The following is a 21,245-nucleotide window of genomic DNA, read 5'->3' as shown; positions in this document are numbered from 1 at the left end:
TTTTTTTTCTAATGTATTCTGTTAACATAACACTAACCTTTTGTCAAAATCACTTTTCAAACAGAAGAAGAAAAGCAACACGCTGAATTTTAAGAAAATACTCTCCTTTTTCATAGAAGACAGTATTTTCATTTTGCATCAGGTGTTTGCTTTCTTGTAGAAGTTTTCTTTCATCACAAATTGTCATGTTTTTCTCATTATTAAAAAAAAAAACCCAAAATTATTTTTTTTCAGCAGTAGCTGAAAGTCTGATAGGATGACTGATTCAGTATTGATACACTATGCACGCTGCCAATGACAGACTGACATAGTTTCAAAAAACAAATAAATCACTTCCATTATGTCAGAGCACAATCATCAGAACAGCAGGATCACAACATGAGTCTCTCACTATGTCATGAAAGAACATAAAATCAAAACATGGCATCTTTGAATTTGTTTGAAATACATTTTAGTGAAACAAAATTGCACTTCAAAGTATTAACAATGCCTGCAAAATAGAAATTTAAAATGTTGATCAGCTCTAAATGAAAAAAAAATGTTGCCTGTCTTTAATTTTCAATGCCTGTTTAAGAACAACTACTATATAAGCCAAAAGGCTGATGGAAGAGATTTCTATTCCTAATCTAAGAAATAACTGAAAAAGAAAGAATAAAATATATAACATACTAGAAGTTGTTTTCTTTTCTACACAAGATCCATCATAATAAAATGTTAGGATCAATTAACAACAGTTTCCTAGCACTGCACCAAGGCTGTCTAACCACTATAAATTCTGTTGTAATTTTTGCATATAACAGTTTATTCACCAAACCATTGTCTGTTCAAGGCTATAAAAACTGTGGGAGACTCCTTTTGTAAATGAATCTTAATCAAAATTTGTTTTGAGCATTGTTGTATTTTCTAAGACTCCTAATGCATCCTTTTCACAGATCAGGGCATATAGCATTCAACATTCTGCAGGATAAACTACAGCAAAATTGACATTGTGGCAATAAAGGCTGCATCTCTATTAAAACTTACAGACCAAGGAGCCAACTGAGTTTTAAGTAAGACAAAGCACCACATAGCTGTACTAGGAGTCTCACGTCTGTCAGCGAGTCTGTTCCCAGCTGACCAGGGTTCCGACAGATGATTTGGTATGCAAGTTCATTACTGAATCTGTCCCTACTCTGTACCTTTCATACTGGAGTTCTGTCAGGCCAATGAAAACAACCTGACAAACATCCTGCAGTGCGACACCATCCCTCTATGTAATGTGCGTTCAGTGCAGCCTAACACACAAAAATGTTACAGTGAGTTATTCTCCTTTTATCAGACACTTATCTTGGCACTAGGCTTAATACTACATTTGATTCTCAAATTGGCTTTGTAAACACGAAACTGTTATGTCCACAGTCCACAACAAAAAAAGTGTTTTGATGATGATTGTTCTGATATAAAAGTTTACAAGCATTGAAGAACTACTGTCCACTACCCAGATGACTTTCGAAGACTCACTCTGCTTGACATGAAATTGAGATCAAAGAACCCTAATTCCAAAGATAAACAACAAACTTTTAACAAATTCAGGGGAAATGCATCTAATACAATAAACTAGTACTTACTAACTCAGTTTCTCCATTCTTTGTAAATTCATTACTACATAACTGACAAAAAAATGGGAGATGAGCAGAAAAATGAAGAAATACTGCATGCATTCACATAGATTTATAGCTGAGTCTCCTCAGGAGAGAACAATTCCAAATGCTTCACTCATAATTTGTGTTGTGACTGACTACTGCACTCCTTTCTGGGACATGCCCACAGTACAGACACATGAGGCACTCCCTGAACACATCAGTGGCAGGCCCACCCAAAGCACTGGATCACAGATGCCACTGGGATCAAGGTGGGCAAGGCAAATGCTGCCACGGGTGAGAGGCAGGATTTAGCAAACTGGCCTCCAGCACATCTCTCCAAGGAGTTCACCACCGCTTAGACTGCATGGACAGCACATGGGTCATCACTTATCTTTATTGCTTAGGAAGGATATCAGAAAGCCTCAGAGATAATATATCCACAAGCATGATGTTGTCAGAATGCCGGGAGTAGAAACTCAAGATATCATCCCTAGTTCTCTTTGTGTGATGTAACAGCATTAATTGCAGTCCACAACGGACAGAAATGCTTGTCCTCCATGCAGCTGCCCAAAGAAACTCTACAAAGCCTTGTGCTTCACACCATTATGTGCCTCCCCTTGAAACTTCGTGCCCCCTCCTACATCCATACTTCTCCTGACTAAAAACGATCTTCAGTGACAAGCAGACATGAAAAAATAATGTTAAATTCCAAAATATACAAAATATGACACAAAGTAACACAAACTGAATCAACCTACAGCCAATACACAACACAACCCTTTCAAAATAAACAGCATTGGAAAATAGATCCACATTAAGGAACACACTTCTAAGACAGTTAGACTAATTATCTTCTAGGAAAATATGGAGAATATACCATACTATTTTCCTGAGCAGAAAGTCTCTTTCCTAGGCAATGAAGTTTCACATCATCTAGCAAGGAGATCCAAAGAGTGAAAAAGAGTTTATGTATAATCTCATATACTTTTCATGAGCCTTATAAACTTCTGGCAGATTTAGTAATCTTCCATAAGTCTCCAGATTTCACAAGTCCTACTAAAATAAAATTCTTGACATTGAAAGAAAAAGGAAGTAGAAGAACATCTTAAGCAATGCTGTATTGACAGAGGGGAGAGCTAGGGGAAAGAACCAAGTCTTTATTACAGCTCACAAACACATTTTGGGTTGCTCTTGAGGCCAAAAAGATGTAAAAGAGACAAAATACCACTGATTCAGCACAACCACAGTAATTGCATGTCAAAACTATGAACTGCAGTGCAAAGCTCCTGCAATTCAAGTTACCCACACTTTACCTAATTTCAAGGACCAGCAGAAAGTTATCCATTCAGTAAGATATTAATTGCAGAGCTTTCCTTTCATATGTTTTGTATGAAATATGAGATCAGAATCTATTTTACTGCCTACAAAGAGCAACATACATGGCAATGGCAAAAAGCTGCTTATCATCCAAAAGAGGGACAGATCAAGACAAAGATGAAGCCCAAATAAACACCCAAGGACAGCACTTAGCAACTCTGAATTAATAATCAGTTGTCCTGTAATTTCTTTCAGAATTATTTCAGCCATGTTTATTTCCTCACACACAGAGAAAACTCACACCATGAAAGGCAAGTAAAATATAAATCTGTTGCAGATGAAAATCCCAAACCTCTGATTATTTTATTATTGGTATTTAAAAGGTAAAAATCATAATGCTGGGAAGTAAATCCTGACTTTACTGTGGACAGCACCACTTACAGTTCTGAGACACCACTAGCTACACAGTTAATGTAAATCCAGCTACATGATGCCTTTTCTCTGAAAATTTAAAGCATTCACAACAGCCCAATGGCCTTGAGCAACAAGCAAAAGAATACCCACAGTTATGTCCCTGACTGATGATAAAGCAAGACTGAACAGGATTCTTAACGAGAAGAACAAAAAGACACCTTTGCCATGGGGGAAGTCAAGAGGCCTGCTTAAAGTCACACTGTAATTTGTCTGCTCAGTCATCTCAGTCACTTTAGAGGACCAACCTTTAATCATAACATACTTGTGCATTTAAGTTTGACCTTTGGGGACTTTCTGTAAAACCAACCAGAAGTTTTTCTATGTAGCTTTGCAAAGATGAACTTCATCAAGACAACTTCTATATGCAAGAAAAAGTAAACAAATCCCAATTAATCCACATTGCTGTTCTGACTTTGCCAAGCTTTCTGACCTTTCAGTCACACAATCCCTCTCAGCCTTGTTCCATTTGACTCAGATTTCCAGCCCGTTCTAATCCACAAGCCAAGACTTCCTATCATTCATACAACAAGTGAAACTTCTCTCACTTTGTCCTCTTTTCCCCTTGAGAGAGAGAATGCCTATTGCTCTAATCACTTCTACATAAACGTGAAATAGAGGAAGATCTATTTAAGCTAAACACTGGCACAAGAACAAGCATGTTTAAGCTAGCTGTGACTGTGTCTAGCCTGGAAATTAAGAGGTGTCAAAAAAAACCCATCAGAAGCTCTTCTAAAACACTGATCTTTAAAACATGGCACAGAGGAGAGAACTAACAAATGAACCAAGGCAGATATTTACAGCCTTAGGAACAGAAATATGTTAAGAGGATTGTTTGAAAGGGCCAGAAGGTTCCTGATACTCATCTGTTCCCCACAGATGAGCCAGGAGAATTTCTGATGCATTCACTGTCTGGTCAGAACAATGCAATTATACTGGATGGACTAGTCTATATATATACTACATATACTATAAATGGACTGTCCTGTGGTTGTTTCCAGAAAGACAAGCATAATATACTAACATGAACCTTTCCAACATAAGAGAAATTTAATATAAACAGTTCATTAAAATCAACTGGGATTCACAAGTTGTGTGTGCATCAGAGCAGATGTACCCAGGAAATACCAGATGGCTTTCTGGGGAAACCACAAGCCTTTCTGGGCTACCAAATCTAGCCCCACACTACCAGAGACAATACCAGGCAATCCTCTCCATAATCAAATTTGGTCATGAAGGTAAGTTCATTTTACTGGCTCCCATAACTTCTCTCTGCAGATAATTAGAAACATATTTCTCATTTTTAACTTCCCTCTTTTCATAGGAAAAATTTATGCAATAGATTTATTAGCAGGTTAAAGCAAAGAGCAATGGCAAGTTAAATATGGTTATTTGCACTGAAACAGAGCAATAAGGCCTCACCAGATTTGTCCAGTTACCTGAAGTGACAGCTGGACATTAAAAGCTGTGCTCACTTGAGTCTTATTCTGCACCATTAAGAGATGATGAGTAACATCTTTAAAATCATCTAAGGATCTTTCATCAATGTGTCCAGCAATATTTATAGAAACCAAAAACTTCTCCCTGAAGATAATGAAATATGAAGAAATCCACTCTGGAAAAGTTCATGTATTATAAAGGCTGTTAAATGCTTTGCTTGCATTTTTATATGATTACTAAAATTCTACTCTCTGAAGAAACTACTTGAAAGCAACACACTTACTTCAGTATTCTGTTCTCTGGATGTAAACAAAATTAGACCTGCCACTCTTTGTGACCAAAATACATTTTCTCTACCACTTCTTTTATTTTTGCATTTTGAAATAAGCCATCCTCCTCTTGGTTCTTCCTACACAATTTCAAAGTGTCACAGCTTAATGTGAACAAACATGCCGAGAACAACCTCTACAAGACTACTAAATGCCCAAATTGCACTCTAAAAATTCAGTTACAGGACTTCAGAAGACAGCAAGGGGCCACTTTATGGTAAAATTCCAAGCTGAGTTTACAGAACTACTTGGGCGGGAAAAAAGCATCATTTTTACTAACAAGGACTTAAAATATGCAGAAGTCAAATGACAAACCTTGACATTGGCATTTTCATGTTTCCAAACAGTAACACCAAGTAATTCAGATGGCAAACATGCAGCTTCATGTATCAAAACATGTGCCAATCCATGAGAAATGAAATTGTACAGCAGTAAGAAAAAGCCTGGCTGACTGCAAACTGCTGAAACATTGCTAAATCAATCATATTTGAACCTTCCTGGAGGTAGATGAATCCAGAAGCCAAGAAGAGTCTTGGCCTGGCTACTAAATTTAAGCATAATCATGACCTGGTGGCTTAAAATCACAGATTAGGATGCCATTACAGCAGCATGCCAACTACTCCCTCACTGCACCTGCCCTGGCACCTGGGCAAGACCCAGACACTGTAAACAATGCCACACTTTGGTCTCCTGGTTCACTCAGCCAGGGCGTTTTGAGAAAGTTTTGATAGCCACAGTTGTTTTATTCGATTTTATTCTCACTACTTGGAATATACATCCTTCAGCTGACTCATTTTTTAAATCACTTCAGTACTTAAACTGTCACACTTGATGCATAAGCTGACACCACAGAGTCATAGTTTGAATATTTCAGTTCTATTACTTTTAATTCTGTACCAGTTAATCATATTTTATTTAAAGGTAAAATGTTAATCTTCTGATGTTAAAAATCATCATACGTTACCTTTTTATGGCCGCATATTAAAATAAGGATATTTGCCAATTACCTAGAGTCTTCTTTTCAGGATTTAAATGAGACATTGACAAGAGGTCAGCTCAGACTCTCTGCAGCACAACAGTCTGCTCTGAATGCCAGAGGTGCTCTCTTTAAATTTCCCAATACTTCACAGCTGAAATTAGCACAGCTCACCAGTTTGCTACTCTACATTGGTGCATCTGTATTTTATTCCTGAATAAAAGGTGTACCAAAAAGCACCTGGCTCCAAATTGTTTGCTACAAAATGGTTGAGTGTCCTATTGCAAGCTCAAAACTCTGATAGGAACCCTTCAAAAATCCTATGGTTCTTTCTGAGACAATATCATCAAAATTTTTATTGTTGTTTTAATATTGCTACTTCTCATGACTAAAAACACATCTCTACACACACCACCAGAATGAGGTCTTAGACTGCAAGCATTTCCCAGCAGGGGATTTTGTCTCCATACTTGTCTGCAAAGCAACTAGCAAATTGTTAATCATCTATAATTAAAGACACCACAAGCCCAGAACCCATCAGAGTACATCTCCAGTTTGCTCACAAAGCCCTTTATGCATAAAACAAACCTTTTCATTTCACTCCATGTACCTTTTTCTACTTGGGTGCCTCCTTCCAACCTCTTCTAAGACATGACCAAGAAAGGTATTCTTTAATGTGTATTTTTATGTATAAAACAATGAAAATGGCAAACCTGTGTAATATACTTCTCTCAGTCTTTTCCTTGACCTTAAAATTCTTGGTTTTATTTAAAATTTTCAGAGTGTGTCCATGAAGTGCCGTAACTGAGCAACATGCATACATTTAACCTTCATGTCACACAAAGGCCAGCAAGAAGTACTACAAACTTTTAAATAGGTGAGTAGGAGAGAAAACAGCAGAATTGCCCGACGCCACATCTGGTAAATCAGGGAAAAGCAGAGAACTGGGCTGGAGAGCCACTGGATTTCCAGGCTCATTCACATGGATCATGTCTGGCTCATAAGCAACACATTCTGTATCTCAGTAGTTACTTTTTCCTGTGATCTCAACTGCATACTGCAGGTTGCACTCACCTGCTCTACCTTTAGCACTCTACTTGCAATGGTAAGGAAGTCATCCTGAGATAAAGTTCATACAGAACCAGATGCAACATATTTATTTCATTTTCAAATGGAAGAAAAGCAGGGTGGTTTTGGTGGTGATGCTGATTATACTTATTTTTATTCCATCATATCCACATTCAAACCTACAATTACTGGCAATGTTGCTCAGGGTTTTGATGCTCTGCTTTCAGTGCTGATTTCAGTACAAATATCAAAGTTCTTATGTATTTTTTTTAAGAAGTCAGCACTGTTCATACAACAACTACCATCCATACTTAGCTAGCAAGAGCTCATATACCTCTGCCTGTCTGCAAAATGAAAAAAATATTTTAAGAGTAAAACCAAAAACCTGACAATGTACAACTCAAAATGCACTTCTGCTGACAGAGTCTAGCAGGTGAAACTGCTCCCTCCCTAAACCTTTACAGTGATGCTCTGCTGCCAGGAAATCCATGCACCACTGTCTGACCAGGCAGCTTGCTCTGTGAGGCTCCATGCCTTACACAGGTGGCAAGCTCAAGGCTACAATTTTTATTTTAACATAATTGCCCTGAATTTTAGAAGACTCTTCCTCCTTCAGGCAGAGGACAGTCTTCCACCATTCACAATGAAGGTATCTGTTACTACAACATTCGGAAGTGACTAACGGGGGTGAAAGCCAAGTTTCATTTCTTACAGATTCTTTAGAATGAAACAAATTATATCTAAAAAGTGCAGATATGCTTTTTTATTTCTTTTGCAGTTCAGGGGAGGGGGGAGGGAAAAGCACCACTGATTTGTATATTAAAGTGCAAGCATCTGTCCTACTGATGACATTCTAGGGAAGCACATTAGCATAAAATTTAACGATGTCAAATAAGTGGATGTGAAATAGGGACTGCGTAAAGACACTATTTCCAAGCCTGACAGAAACATCACTGTTTAGAAATGCAAATGATACCATTATGTTCAATAATTATATGAAAATATGAACAGTTCAGCATGTTTTCCAGCCCTGATGGCGGTTAATGGGATGTACGCTTATGTAAATAACTACTATTAAAGCTAATGCTGAAAAAAACTAATAAATTCATACTAAAGCAACTGATTTAGTACGCTTTTAAACCCCAGCAGTGCTCACTTATTAGAAAGGAGTGCATTCTTATGTTTAGAACTCATTACTGTTACAAGTCACTGCAACTCCATCAATTACCATGCATTAATGAAAATGGGACACATACAAAAAAAAATTATTGCCTCTCAGCAGTTTTCTTTAAAGACAAAATATAGGGGTATTACCATCACTGGGCCTTGAGGGGAACTTATCAGCAACATAATCCTTATTACTACAACTGTACTCCCTGTGCTATAAACCCTGGGGTATTTTTTGTCCCAAGAAGGGGATGACATTTTATGCAAATCTCTTGCCATAAGTGCAATGAAAGTGACCATACTGCCATCAGTAAAAGCTTACCATTTCCACAGTTAAAAATGCATTTAAATAAACACATACATACTAGGACCTGAACTGAAAACTGTGAATGTGAAATGAAAAATTACAACTCCTGAAACTAGACTAAAGAAGGTGTAATGCCAACAGAAGTAAGGATAAAAGGTATACGTAAAAGCCTTCAATGAAATTCTTGTATCCGGATAAATTCCACCCAGTTTTACACTTACGCTTTCAATAACCTCCTAGAGAGCTATGGAATTAAGACTTTAAGGATGCTATTCATTCCTCTTTCGATGTTCTCTCCAATTCCTCAGCGTTACTCCAAATTCTCAGCCCTGGTTAAACATCACAACTGATAGGGGAAACAAAACCCAGAGTGCTGTTATAGTAATGAATTCCTAAAGAAATTAAAAGCTGAGATTTACTGAGTGTCTATAACTCTACAACTAACCCACTTTCATTTTCTTAGTCTATGGAAATGAGATATTAGTGTAACATCCACTAGATCCTAAGAAGTTTAGCAAGGCTAAAAATGCATTTATATTAGTTTGCATTGACTGGCAGTTTAAAATTAAGGATGGATTTGAGCAACCTTACAAGAGACTACGGACAAAGAACTGATGCCAAACAGAAAAGATTCATGTAAGACAGTTACCTGTCCAGTCTCAACTACTGTAAAACAAGATGGCACCTTGCTATGGGGAGATAGACTTGTAATTCTCGACTACAAAAGCACTGTCACTAAGGTCCATGAAATCCCACATCAGCAGAGAGGGGTTAAGGAACAGATGCAGTTTTCATCATGGTTGAAGAGAGACAAAGTTCTTACAGGCCAATGTCCACTGTAAAAGCCAATGTTAAATTAAAGTTATGCTTAAGTGCAATGCGCTTAAGTGCAACGCACTTCAGTGCAATGCACAGCACAAGGCAAAAATAAAGCCTATCCCAGCCTGAAAAATTTCCAATCTAAAAGCAGGCAGCAAAACAAGGCTTTCAGAGGGCCAGCAGCTCACAGAATACAACAGCAAACACATGATGACAGTCACTGTGACAAATGTTTGATGGGAGAGAGATGGAATAAAAAAAACCCACAAAACTATCTGATTGCTTTCACTAAATCTCTGTTGAAAGAGAGGTATGAAGTGTTTTGCTATCTAGACCATTAAAACTATTTCATGAGTGAAGGCCACTCTAAAAACAGTAAGACAAATTTGCTACTGATTAATAATAAAGCCATTCATTTTATTCTTCAAATCTAAAGTAATTACAAGCCAGAGCATGGCAAATGGATTTAGAAGAAGCCATTACGTCAGAAGAATCCTTTAAAGAAGAACAGTAATTTAAAAGACTGAACTGAATAATGAACTCTCCTGAACAACAATTATTATGAGATTGATTTATTGAAAGTGTATTTAATTATGCAAGAAATGTTTAAACTTTCCAAAATAGTGCAGGAAGACAGAGAAACCAATAGCAGAGTCAGCCCTACGTCCTCATTACAGTTGAGAAGCTGAAGCAGATGGAGAATTCATTTAGTTTAGAAGGATAAAGTACATCAATTTCTCTGAATCCACATTTCTAGTCAATTTGTTACAGTACCAGCTTCAACAATTAATGATCTCATTTTCCCATTTGTGCCTCCTTTTAAAAGATCTCAGTCTTTGTTTTCAAATGAGCCAAATATCATAAAGAAAAAATTTAACTCCAACATCACTTTGAAAGCTCACACGTCTAAAGCCAAATGTTTCAGCAATAACCACAGAACCGGGGTAAAATTCAGCCAGGTAAGTAGCCTGCTCAGTACAAGTATCTGGAAAAAGCAGGAAGATCTGTCTTTCACCTGAGACACTTAAACTGACCAGCCTGACTCCTACAGAGAATTTTTTTTACTTGAACTGCTTCACTTCTTTTTTCTTAAAATACCTGATACTGATATATGAGATTGCCATGGCTGAACGTGCATTTCCAGTGACAGGTGTCTCCTGTTCAGTTTAGACATATCCAGTTCTGACATGCCCACCACACAGTTAATACAGATAATACCATAAATCTGTGCTTCAGATACTCAGAGCTAGGAGACACACTGTCTGGGAACCATATAGCTACCCATGGCTATCAACAATCTGGCAGAGCAGAACTCCAGATCTTACTGAGTTTCAAAATCATCAAGTCTCTAGTCAGGTAGAGATCATCCCAGTGTAAAAACGTTATGAAACATGGGAGATGAGAGAAGGCTACTGGCCCTCAACACTCACCTCAGGGAAATTCCAGAATTCTATACAAGAGCTGTTAGGTGGGAACATCTCTTCAGTCAGACACATACAGAACACCATTCCACCCTTGGTATAAAACACAGAGCAAATCTGCATCTCCCATTCCACAGCTGTATTTCCATGCCGACACTACAATCTCATGGACAATCCTGCATCACTGAACGCAGAGTTTGAGGGCAAAAAGCCTGTCCAGCTCATATTCTACAGAGGCAGTTGTTGACTGCTTAGACGCTGCCTGCTGATTCTGGGTATTTTCATAACATGGGCAGTGTGGTTAGATTGGGCTCTAAGGAACTAACTGGGATTAAGCACAGAAAGCTTCAAATGGATCTCCAACCATTGATCCATTTGAACACTCAACATTACAGTATGTTTCACCTTGCTTTAGTTTAAAAGTTCATGAAAAATTTAAAATATCTTATTTACCCAATAGTCCTTGACTGATTCTTCTACATTTAAGTTTGTAAATACATACATTATTTAACCAATACTGCAGTTACAGAATAGCATATAAATATTCAGGGCCTTTTAATAAGTGCAGCTTCTTTTCCATAGACCACAATGGTTGCTTAGAAACATTTACTAGTAGGATACCTGAAATAACAGTAAGAGAAACACCTTCAGAGAGTGAAGTAGTTGGATAAAATGGAAGAAAGGAGCAAAATACTAATTTTTCATTCTCCTCACACACCTTCAAACAAATTATGATGCACAAGAAGATATATAGTATGCATTCACATATGAAAAATAGAAAGGGAAAAAACATAAAATGATAAGCTGAGGGAGCCAAGTTAAGAAATAAAAGAAAAATAATGACGGTCATTTCAGACCCTCAGTTCATAACTTGTCAGAAACTATACCATCAGGAACAGACTTAGCCAAAGTTAATCTCCAAAATTGTTACTGAGTTTTAAATAAATAGCCTGACTTTCAAAAGCACAAGCTTCCTGCAAATGGCAAATTTGCCTCTATACAGAAATTTTCTTCTTGGTTTTTTTGGGGGGGTTTTTTGGGGGGTTTTTTTGTTTTGGTTTGTTTTGGTTTTTTTTTTGGAAGGGAGTGGCAGGGGGCACATCAAGGCAAGGACCCATTTTCATATATAGATGGCTTAACTCCAGTGTTAATGTCCACACCCCACCTCCCCCTGACACTGTGCTGTCATGTTGAGTGCAGACTGTCCCCTTGCCAACAGCAGCATCTGGGAGGCACACACACACGAATCTGCCACGCAGGACACTGGGACCACACATGCAACAAAACACGTGGCCACAGCCTTTCTGTGCAAGACCACCTTTGTTCCCTCACCTGTGACGACAACTTGGTGAGTCCAATTAAAAAAGGAAAGGAAGCAGAATAGCCGATATTTTCAGAAGATCAAATTTAACATCATAGGGAAAATAAGGCAGCAAGTAAATTCTTTACTCTGATACCTCCTTTTCTACCATTTTGTTCTTTGCATTAAGCAAGTCAGTAACTCTTTTTCTTCTGAAAAATACTACTAATTTTACATTAACACAGTAAGATAGGAAAAGGAGAAAATATGTAAGTGGCCCTAATTTATGTATGCAAGACTAATGTAATGAACAGTACTATGGCAAAACTAAAAGCATTTTATTAAAGTCTCTAGATAATGCTTATAAAGCTCATTATTCTTCCAGCAAATTAATATTCTATGTCTCACTAACACTATAAGCAAATGAACTGTTTTAGTTAAACTAATATTCATGTTAACTGCATGCAAAACCAACTAATTAAGTAGTTCTATAATATTAAGGACATATGTAAACAGAGTCTGTGATCAATTTTAAGACTAACCAAGTAAATCATACAGGATTTGTAGTGTGAATTTGGCTGGGTCTTCAGCAAGCCGGTCTACTGGAAGGCGTCCCTGTCCAGGGGTTGGACCTGGATGATATTTCAGGGTCAAACTATTTTGTAAGTCTATGTTCAGTCAGAAAATAATTCCAACAAAAAGCTTAAGCAACCCAGCTTAAGTTTATATCCTAAATATAAATTAAAACAGCAATTTAGTACAACTGATTAGTTTAAATCTACAAAAAGAAAAAAAAATTCGTAATAAATAGCCTCTCTTCTTCCCTTTATTTGCCTATTCTTTGACTACATAATAATAATTCAAGCAGAGCTTAGAATTCAATAACCGATTTTTAAATTCTTTTAAAAGAAGTTTCTGCTTCACCTATTAATAAATCTTCACAGAAATGTTAAGGCTGCTTTTTCATCTTCATTTATGCAGCACCATCAAATTTACATGAAAAAAAATCCCTAATGCTGATAAAAAGAAAAGCTAAAGACCACAACATAATTTCTTTGAGCTATGAAATATCAGTAGCATTTGTTTCTTAATAATCCCATCACAACTTTTTTCCTAAGACACATATCTTGACAGTATTGGGGCATCTTACAAAGGATATTTTCCTGATTGTTAAATTAAATTATATTTGGGACCTAAATTAATAACAGATGCCTGAAAATATGTCAGGGAAAAAAAAAGTCACAAGGTTTTCTATTAGCAGCTCCTAGCTAAAGTGGAAAAGAAGCAGCACAAGTAGTCTAAGTGCATAACATGGCACACACTGCTCATCCCTTACTGTAAAAATGCAAATGAAATAACACAAATAAGAACAAGGAAGTTGCGAGTCACACACTCCAAAGCCAATGCCAGAATTTAGACTGCCACTAGAAGCAGTTTAGTCACCATACAGCAGCAAACAGAACACAAATACCAAGAGTGGATGCTGTAGAAGACATCAAAGGAGGTTACACATGGCAATTCTTCTCACATGAGGTTATTCCCAAATTCTGTTACAAAAGTTCTGAGAGCGCTCAAATACCCTGAACAGACACATCCCTGCCTGCATCAGCTGCCTTAAAATTGTCTAACTGATCCTATGTCACCTTCCACCATCCTGGCTCTTACTAACCCTCACTGCTTATCCCAAACATTTCTGATACCATCAGTCACAGGCTTTTGTTGCTTTCACATCAATCATGTCCAGCCCAACCTCCTTTTCCAAATCCTTCCTTCCAGACAGGTTCTAGATCTCACTTTTCCAATACACACTCCATTTACATTTTTCCCTTTATTTTTTACATAAACTTCACTTTCAGAAAGTGATTTTTTTTCCCCACACTTTCTCATCTTCATAGTTGTAAGAGGGCATCAAAAGAGTGGGAGCAGCTGTTACTGAATTATCCAGTTCAGCCCAATTGGGCAAATTTCAGTAAAAACAGCAAGAGATGTCATCCCAGCATGCATACCTTAACACCACATCTCCTAAGAACAGCAGCAGTTCTTAGGAGATCTTTCCAGTTTATTATAAGCAAAAGAGTTTATTATAAGCAAAACAAAGTTTTGATACTCTCTTGGTTTTGGAACACTTTGTCTGAAACACTTTGGATGAAGTTTCTTTTGAAGTTAAGTCTGAAGTATAAATGTCATGAGACCAAGCCAAGCCAAAATATCTACTTTTGACCAAATTATAAGATGATAGGCTTAAATACCGCTTTAGGAAGAAGGTGTAGACCAGCTAAATATTTGAATCCCTAATTTTCCTTAATTCTGTTAGACTAATTATTTGGCAACCCTGACAACAGGCTGGACTATTTGTGGTTGACAGCATGCTCATCACTGTTGTTCTCCATTAACAGCACGCCCTAGTACCAAGTACTCAATTTTCAAAGTTTCAACTGCTAAGGAAGGGTAGAATTGACTTCTAAATCTGCATGAAATTTTATATTTTAAATATAGTTTATATATATATTTATTTGTATTTTTATTATATCTTATTATTATTATTTATATATAATATATATTATACATATATTATTTCTATTTTATATATATTTTACTTATATATATAATACCCAGACGGCACTGAAGTTCAAAAGCAAATGTGAGCTTGGGCTGCAGACAGAAACTGGTTTTTAAATACTGCTAAGTTACTCAAAGTTTTGTAGTGAGATCATTGCATACCACACATTTCTCTACCCCCAAAGCTTCTGTCATAATTCACCAGCAACGAATTTGAATAGAGGGGGTCCTCACAGCTTCTCAGGGGGAAAAAAAGCAACCACAACAAAATAAGGATGGATTTTCCTCAAAGTTGGGATTTCAAGCACCAAACAATACTTCTCCTCCAAGAGTCTCAAGGAAAAAAAAACAAAACAACAAAATACATGTTGCTGAAAAAAACCCAACACAATCCCCATGCTAACTGAACTAAACCCTTACCAATTTGAAATTGCACTTTGCTGGACAGCTGCAGTTGTATCAGAAGCACCAATTTATTACTGCAGTTTTAAATACTGCAGTAAAGAAAGTAATCTTTTAGAGAACAAATTAGCTATGCAGAGGGAAGAACAAAAGTAAAATTGATTTTAACAGACTTGAAGATTTTTTCTTATGGTACTATATCCCTGATATCTTATTTGCAAGTGGACACTACAGTCCAGAAGAACTTAAAGAATTTCAAGTTGCTGTATTACTTGAAACAGCCATAATCTGTATTCAGCATCAGCAAGTAATTTCTACTATTCCTTGTCTCTGCAACAAGCTTTAAAAAATTAAGTGATCAGAATTACACTGAAGATCTTGAATCATTCATGTATGATAGGCAAGTATTGCAGTAGTTAAAATTACATTGTTTTAAATTATAACCTTGTTTTATATATCTAGGTTTTACAGAGTTTTATGAAGTGTAAAATTGCATGCATTAACCTTCTGCCATGTCTACCAGACTTCTGGAAAAGTATTCATGCTTGTGCAATCTATTTCTGGTAAAGAAAAAAATAAAGGGAAAAAACTCCAAACAATAAAACAAGCACGCATGTCTACTTTCCAGTAGCCAAATAAGCTTTGTATGAATTAGTGAAAGCTTTGTGTGGATAAATTACAAAAAAATTGGGAACATGCATCCCACCCACATTCATGAGTTCACTGAATACACAAGCTCTAATATACAACAAAATACTGGCTCCAGTGAAATCAATGTCAAAGAGCTGTTGTCACACCTAATGGTTCTTGAAATACCTCAGATCTAATATTTTCCAGTAACTGTTCATGGCCAGCTAAATTTGTTGATAAATATATTATTTAGTACAAAGAGACAAAATTCTTCCTAAAAAATTAAGTCCCAGTGGGCTACCAGGGATGTTCTAGGTCATCAGGGGCAACGCCCTGCTGAGAGAGACCACACATCACTGAATGCCTTTCCTAAGCCAAGCAAGTTCCATCATAAGGAAAGCACTGTTTTTGTTAAGCCTCTCAGTGCTAAACTGTGAAATAGGATTGCCTGAATTTTCAAGAACCCTCCTCTAAATTCATGTTTAAGTTTCTGAATTATCAACACTGGCCCAGAGCTTGAACAGCCTCTTTCTGTCACTAACTTCATTTTTAACTTGAACATGGGATGGCTCAGGACTGAAAATAGTACTGCATACTGGGCTCCATCGTGCTTTTTAAAACAGCATTACTACCCTCCCTATTGGAAATGCAGCTCCCAATGAATCACACACTATTTGCTTTTGCTGCAGTTGTAGCCCTGTGTCTTCCCTATCCCACTGTAGCCAACCCTTAGCCCTCTGAGAAATTTAACAACAAAGCACCAATATCAGAGACTTGGAAGAGAAATGAATAAGAGGATTTTGTAAAGCTGTGTCACACAACAGAAAGAAAAACTGCAATTCCTGCAATAGTGACCTCGCATGTGATATTCCAGGATTGGGACTACAGATATGCAGCTTAAAGAAATGCAAGTCACAGTCTGCAAGAAAAGAGAAACTGCTAACTGTTTCTACAAACAAACAAACCAACCCTACACCAAACAAAAAGTCTAAGCTCGCTAAACCTCCTAGTACATATATTTAGTTCATATGCATTTAGTGTAGATTCTCTTTCTCTGGACATGGAGAGAAATGGAATATCATGCAAGTCTTAGACCTAAATTACGGCCACCTAACAGAATTAATTAAAAAGAAATAAAAATCTATAATCATATTTTAATGTGTAAATTCCTTATTGTCATTTCTAGTTGACAAATATCTATTTCATAGCAAAACAACATCACAGGAACAGCTGGATGGCAGTTTTAAGCTCAAATGAACCAGTGTCACATGCTGACAAGTCATCTTTCTGATTGCTTTTGAATGGCAGCACATGCAGATTTATTCTATGCCATATAGAATTATAGAACAATTATTTCACTTTTTATTTCAGTGAGCCATTGCACATATTTTTAAAGGATATCTTCCCTTTCCTTGATGATAAGTTCATTCTGCTCCTCTAGCTGTCTGATCTTCTTCTCAAACGACTCCTGTTCAGCTTTCAGCCGTTCTTCTGTCACTTCTTTTTCTTCACTTACTCTGAAAAGAATTTGAGAAAAATAAAATATTTGCCCATAACCACAGTGCCTGACTTCCAACTCCTCCGCCACTTTGCAGGTAAATGGATAACATCCCTTCCACCCTTAAGCAGGTTAGTTCCTCATGATGTTTATTCTAATATATTACACAGGAAGATGCGCAGACTTTATGCAATACATCTCTTTTTTTTCCAAAAACACTGGTCTCAGTAGAGCACAGGCACATTAATGGGCAGCATGGAAGAACAAAGTAAGGACCTGAACCCCACAATCGGGTTTTTCCAGTCCGATTCCCTCCAGCCATAATGAAAATTCACTGGGATACTTACAAACTTACAACATGAAGACAGAAAACTCACATGGGAGAGCTTAGCTGACATGACAGGAAGAAAATCTGGAAAACTTTTCTGTTTCTTAATCTATGAACTAATCCTTTCACCATTACTGGTCAAGTACAAGTCCAGGAAAGAATCATTTTTCTTATTAGCTTTCTCCAAACAAAACAGTTTGTCCTTTTCTGAGGATTTTCAAATATAAAGCTGCAGGAGTAAATTTTCCTTTCTGTCTGGGGCATGGCACCCTGTATCTTGCTGCTCAGTGTAAATAATTGGATCAAGATTAAAAGATGACAATGTGAGAAAGGCTTACAATGATCATTTATTCTGCACCTTAAGAGCAGGCTGTAAAAACAATTATTCTGGTATCACGTAGGCAAGAAGATCATTATGCACAGATGATCCTGTAACTATGCTAGAAAACGTGGCATGGAAATCATGGTTCTATAAAAGCTCCACAAAAATATTAAGTAATGAGCTTAGACTAATAAATATTATTGCTCTGCACTTAGGCGATTTCTGCTGCTGAAGGCTCTTAAAGTTCAGTCTTTAATGATGATGAAACAGTTGCCACAACACAGGTGACAGGAGACCAAAGCAATACAACTTTTCGAAAACTCCAATTTTAACTTCCTTTAAGTGGAACAATCTTACAGGAAGAGGAAAGAGGAGGGAAAGAAGAAATATATATATATATATAAGTATTAGACTAAGCCTTCCACTCGTCCCATCAGACTCATATTCTCAACAGAATGTTTCATTCAAGGACTGAGCCATACATTTGATACCATGGTTTCCCTTAAGAGGGCACAGATTTGTTTTGATCTTCCAGTGGAAAAGTCATAAGTACCACAACTGGGTCACTCCCCTAGGATGAACTACAGACAAGCAGTATTCCCCAACTCCAAGATCAACCCACAGCCCTTCCCATATCTGCTCAAGCAGACTGCATGAAGTTGGAAAGAAAAATACTGAAACTCACACTTTTTCTCTACAAACCTAGAGGGAGACAAACAACAAATACCATATAATCAAATTCTTTAAATTAGGCCAGTTTGAAAGCTTGGATCAAACTATTAATCATAAAGTTTCTAAAATACAGGGAAAAAAAGACGCAGGTTTAGTGTAAAAGCATTCTAATAGTCAAATGTGCAGGGTCTCACTTACAACCTTGGGCCTGGCCTGGGAAAGTGTGATGAGCTCAACCTGTTCCTAGGCCCCTTCCCCTCCATTCACAGGCTGTCAAAAAGGTTGTGCACGCAGCATTAAAGAAACGTGGTAAAGAGAACCACTTGTATCAACTCTGGACCCACAACAACACCTCTGCGTTCCTTAGCTAAGCAGGCAACAAACTTTTGAGGAATATCCATTACACATCCTTGCAGTAACAGCCACAGTACATTTGCCACAGGCTGCAGACCGAGGCTTTCATATCTTACCATGGCCCATTTGTTTCCTCCGAGTCCAGTGCAACCACCTAAATGACTACAGCATGTATGACCTTCCTTCACATAATCAGTGAAGGATGCAAAAACAAAAAGAGTCAATTTGAAAACCACAGTGAAGACTGCAATGACCATATGGATCAAAGACAGTAAGGGAACAAGAGCAGGGCAGGGAACCGGAAAGGAAAGAGAGAACAAGTACCATCTCCAAGATGCTATGGAAGGAAGGAACCTTACTCAGGAACTTGAAGGAGTGATGCTGCATGAGAAAAAGGTTTGGGGTAACAAACACTGGGCTATGCTGGCACCCAATAGCACTAAAGTTGAACAACAGTATAAGAAAAAAAGAGTATGAAAGAACAGAGCACTAGAGAAATCAGACTAAACCTAGCAGGCTTTACTCATCTCTAGATTCTGTGATTTGTTGCTTGTATCAGTGTGCATCACATTCACGTGCTGTGCTTGTATTTAACACAGATCACAGCAAGTTGTCACACTCCCAGACACATGAATATATTGTGCCACATATCTTGTGCAGTAAATGACTGAGAACAGTAAGTGATCTTAGAAGAAATGTGGCAGTATGTGTTTATGTATCACAAAGCAGGAGACAGCCCATAAAGGGCAGGAGAAATACAAAAGACGGTTACTCACAGGAGGTGGCAAAAGGAAGTTAGAGAAAAGGAATACAAGAATGTCATCAGATTATGCTGGATTTATGTCACTTCCTATAAATAGCTCAGTGAGAGGTTTTTTATATACTTATTTCTTTGCCTTCTGGCAGTAAAGAACATATGATTTTTAGCAGAACTATGGAGGGCTTCACTGATGCTGCACAAAAACATTACAAGGCTCATATAATGCTCCTCAAAAGTATTTTCACCCTCTGTTCACCCACTTGGGTCAGAAAAGAGCAGTGAAAGAATGAAGGCACAACTACAAAGGGCACAACTGCTCCACTGAGCAACATGCTGGTGTCCAGCTCCACTGTTCTTGCTTCCAGGATCAAACAGAGGACTGACAGCTGAGAGCAAAGACAATGAATCAGTGGAACTGTTCCTTCCATTTAGTGTCTGCAACATTTTCTTGCATGCAATTCACATTCACCTACCTTGTGCCACAGGACATGCACCATCTTTGTTCAAGATTTGTTTTAAATCCAACAATTCAAAGCCTATATAATTCTAGATGCATTTAAATAAATATTTTATTTTACAGGCGCCTCTTTCGGAAAATAAAAACTCATCATGCAAATATATTGACAAAAAGCCCTCCTAGGACATCTGCCTTAGGGTTAAAATTAATTCCTATTTCACCAGTTCCAATTATTATTGTATGGTCCCAAGTCCACTGCTGATACTAGTATTTCTGCCTGATCTAAAGAAGGAATTGATAAAGGAGTTTGCTGATGACACTGACTCATTCCACTGAGTAAGCAGGACTCATGCTCTCCAGGTGGAATTTTTGAAGCACTGCACAAGTCAACAGCACTTCAACTTTTGTTTAATGAAAAACTGACATGTACAAAAAGAGCGATGATAATACTCAGATCAGCACTACACTAGGGACAGAACTCAGCCCTTTCTGACTGAAAGCAAAGTTGAGAAAGCAAATTAAAGACAATGTCTTCTATTTTTTAAAATCTTAAAAAATGAGCTTTTACCAAGAGAAATCTGAAATGCATTAAGGACATTGTGGCTCAGCTAGTTAAGACAGAAGACAAACTAAACTAGAGATATAGACACTGAAAACTTCACTGACCAGTCCTACACTCCTTGGGAACATTAATCTTTTCATAAATGCCAATCTGGTATTAATCTGCCAACTGGCCAGCAAAGATGAGAATAGTTTGGTGACCATTCCTGAGAGAAATCTGAAATGCATTAAGGACATTGTGGCTCAGCTAGTTAAGACAGAAGACAAACTAAACTAGAGATATAGACACTGAAAACTTCACTGACCAGTCCTACACTCCTTGGGAACATTAATCTTTTCATAAATGCCAATCTGGTATTAATCTGCCAACTGGCCAGCAAAGATGAGAATAGTTTGGTGACCATTCCTGAAAACTACAAGTTTTCAATTCCAAGCAAAGAATGGCATCTGGAACATGCCCAGCCT

General features: G+C 37.4%; 1 protein-coding gene across 1 annotated transcript in view; it reads right to left on the bottom strand.

The window, feature by feature from the left end:
* The window catches only part of KIAA1328 (KIAA1328 ortholog), a gene marked incomplete at its 5' end in the record, with an annotated part of 167,931 nt that overhangs the window by 136,372 nt on the left and 10,314 nt on the right, over positions 1 to 21,245 (bottom strand). Inside the window, one exon of the mRNA XM_017746573.1 lies at positions 17,230 to 17,345. Within this exon, the coding sequence (XP_017602062.1) occupies positions 17,230 to 17,345 (116 nt within the window). The remainder of the gene's footprint in view (positions 1 to 17,229; positions 17,346 to 21,245) is intronic.

This window comes from Corvus brachyrhynchos, unplaced genomic scaffold (genome assembly GCF_000691975.1).
Source record: "Corvus brachyrhynchos isolate BGI_N302 unplaced genomic scaffold, ASM69197v1 scaffold139, whole genome shotgun sequence".
Lineage (NCBI taxonomy): Eukaryota > Metazoa > Chordata > Aves > Passeriformes > Corvidae > Corvus > Corvus brachyrhynchos.
Note: the sequence above shows the minus strand (reverse complement) of the source record. Positions and strands in the feature narration are given on the sequence as shown.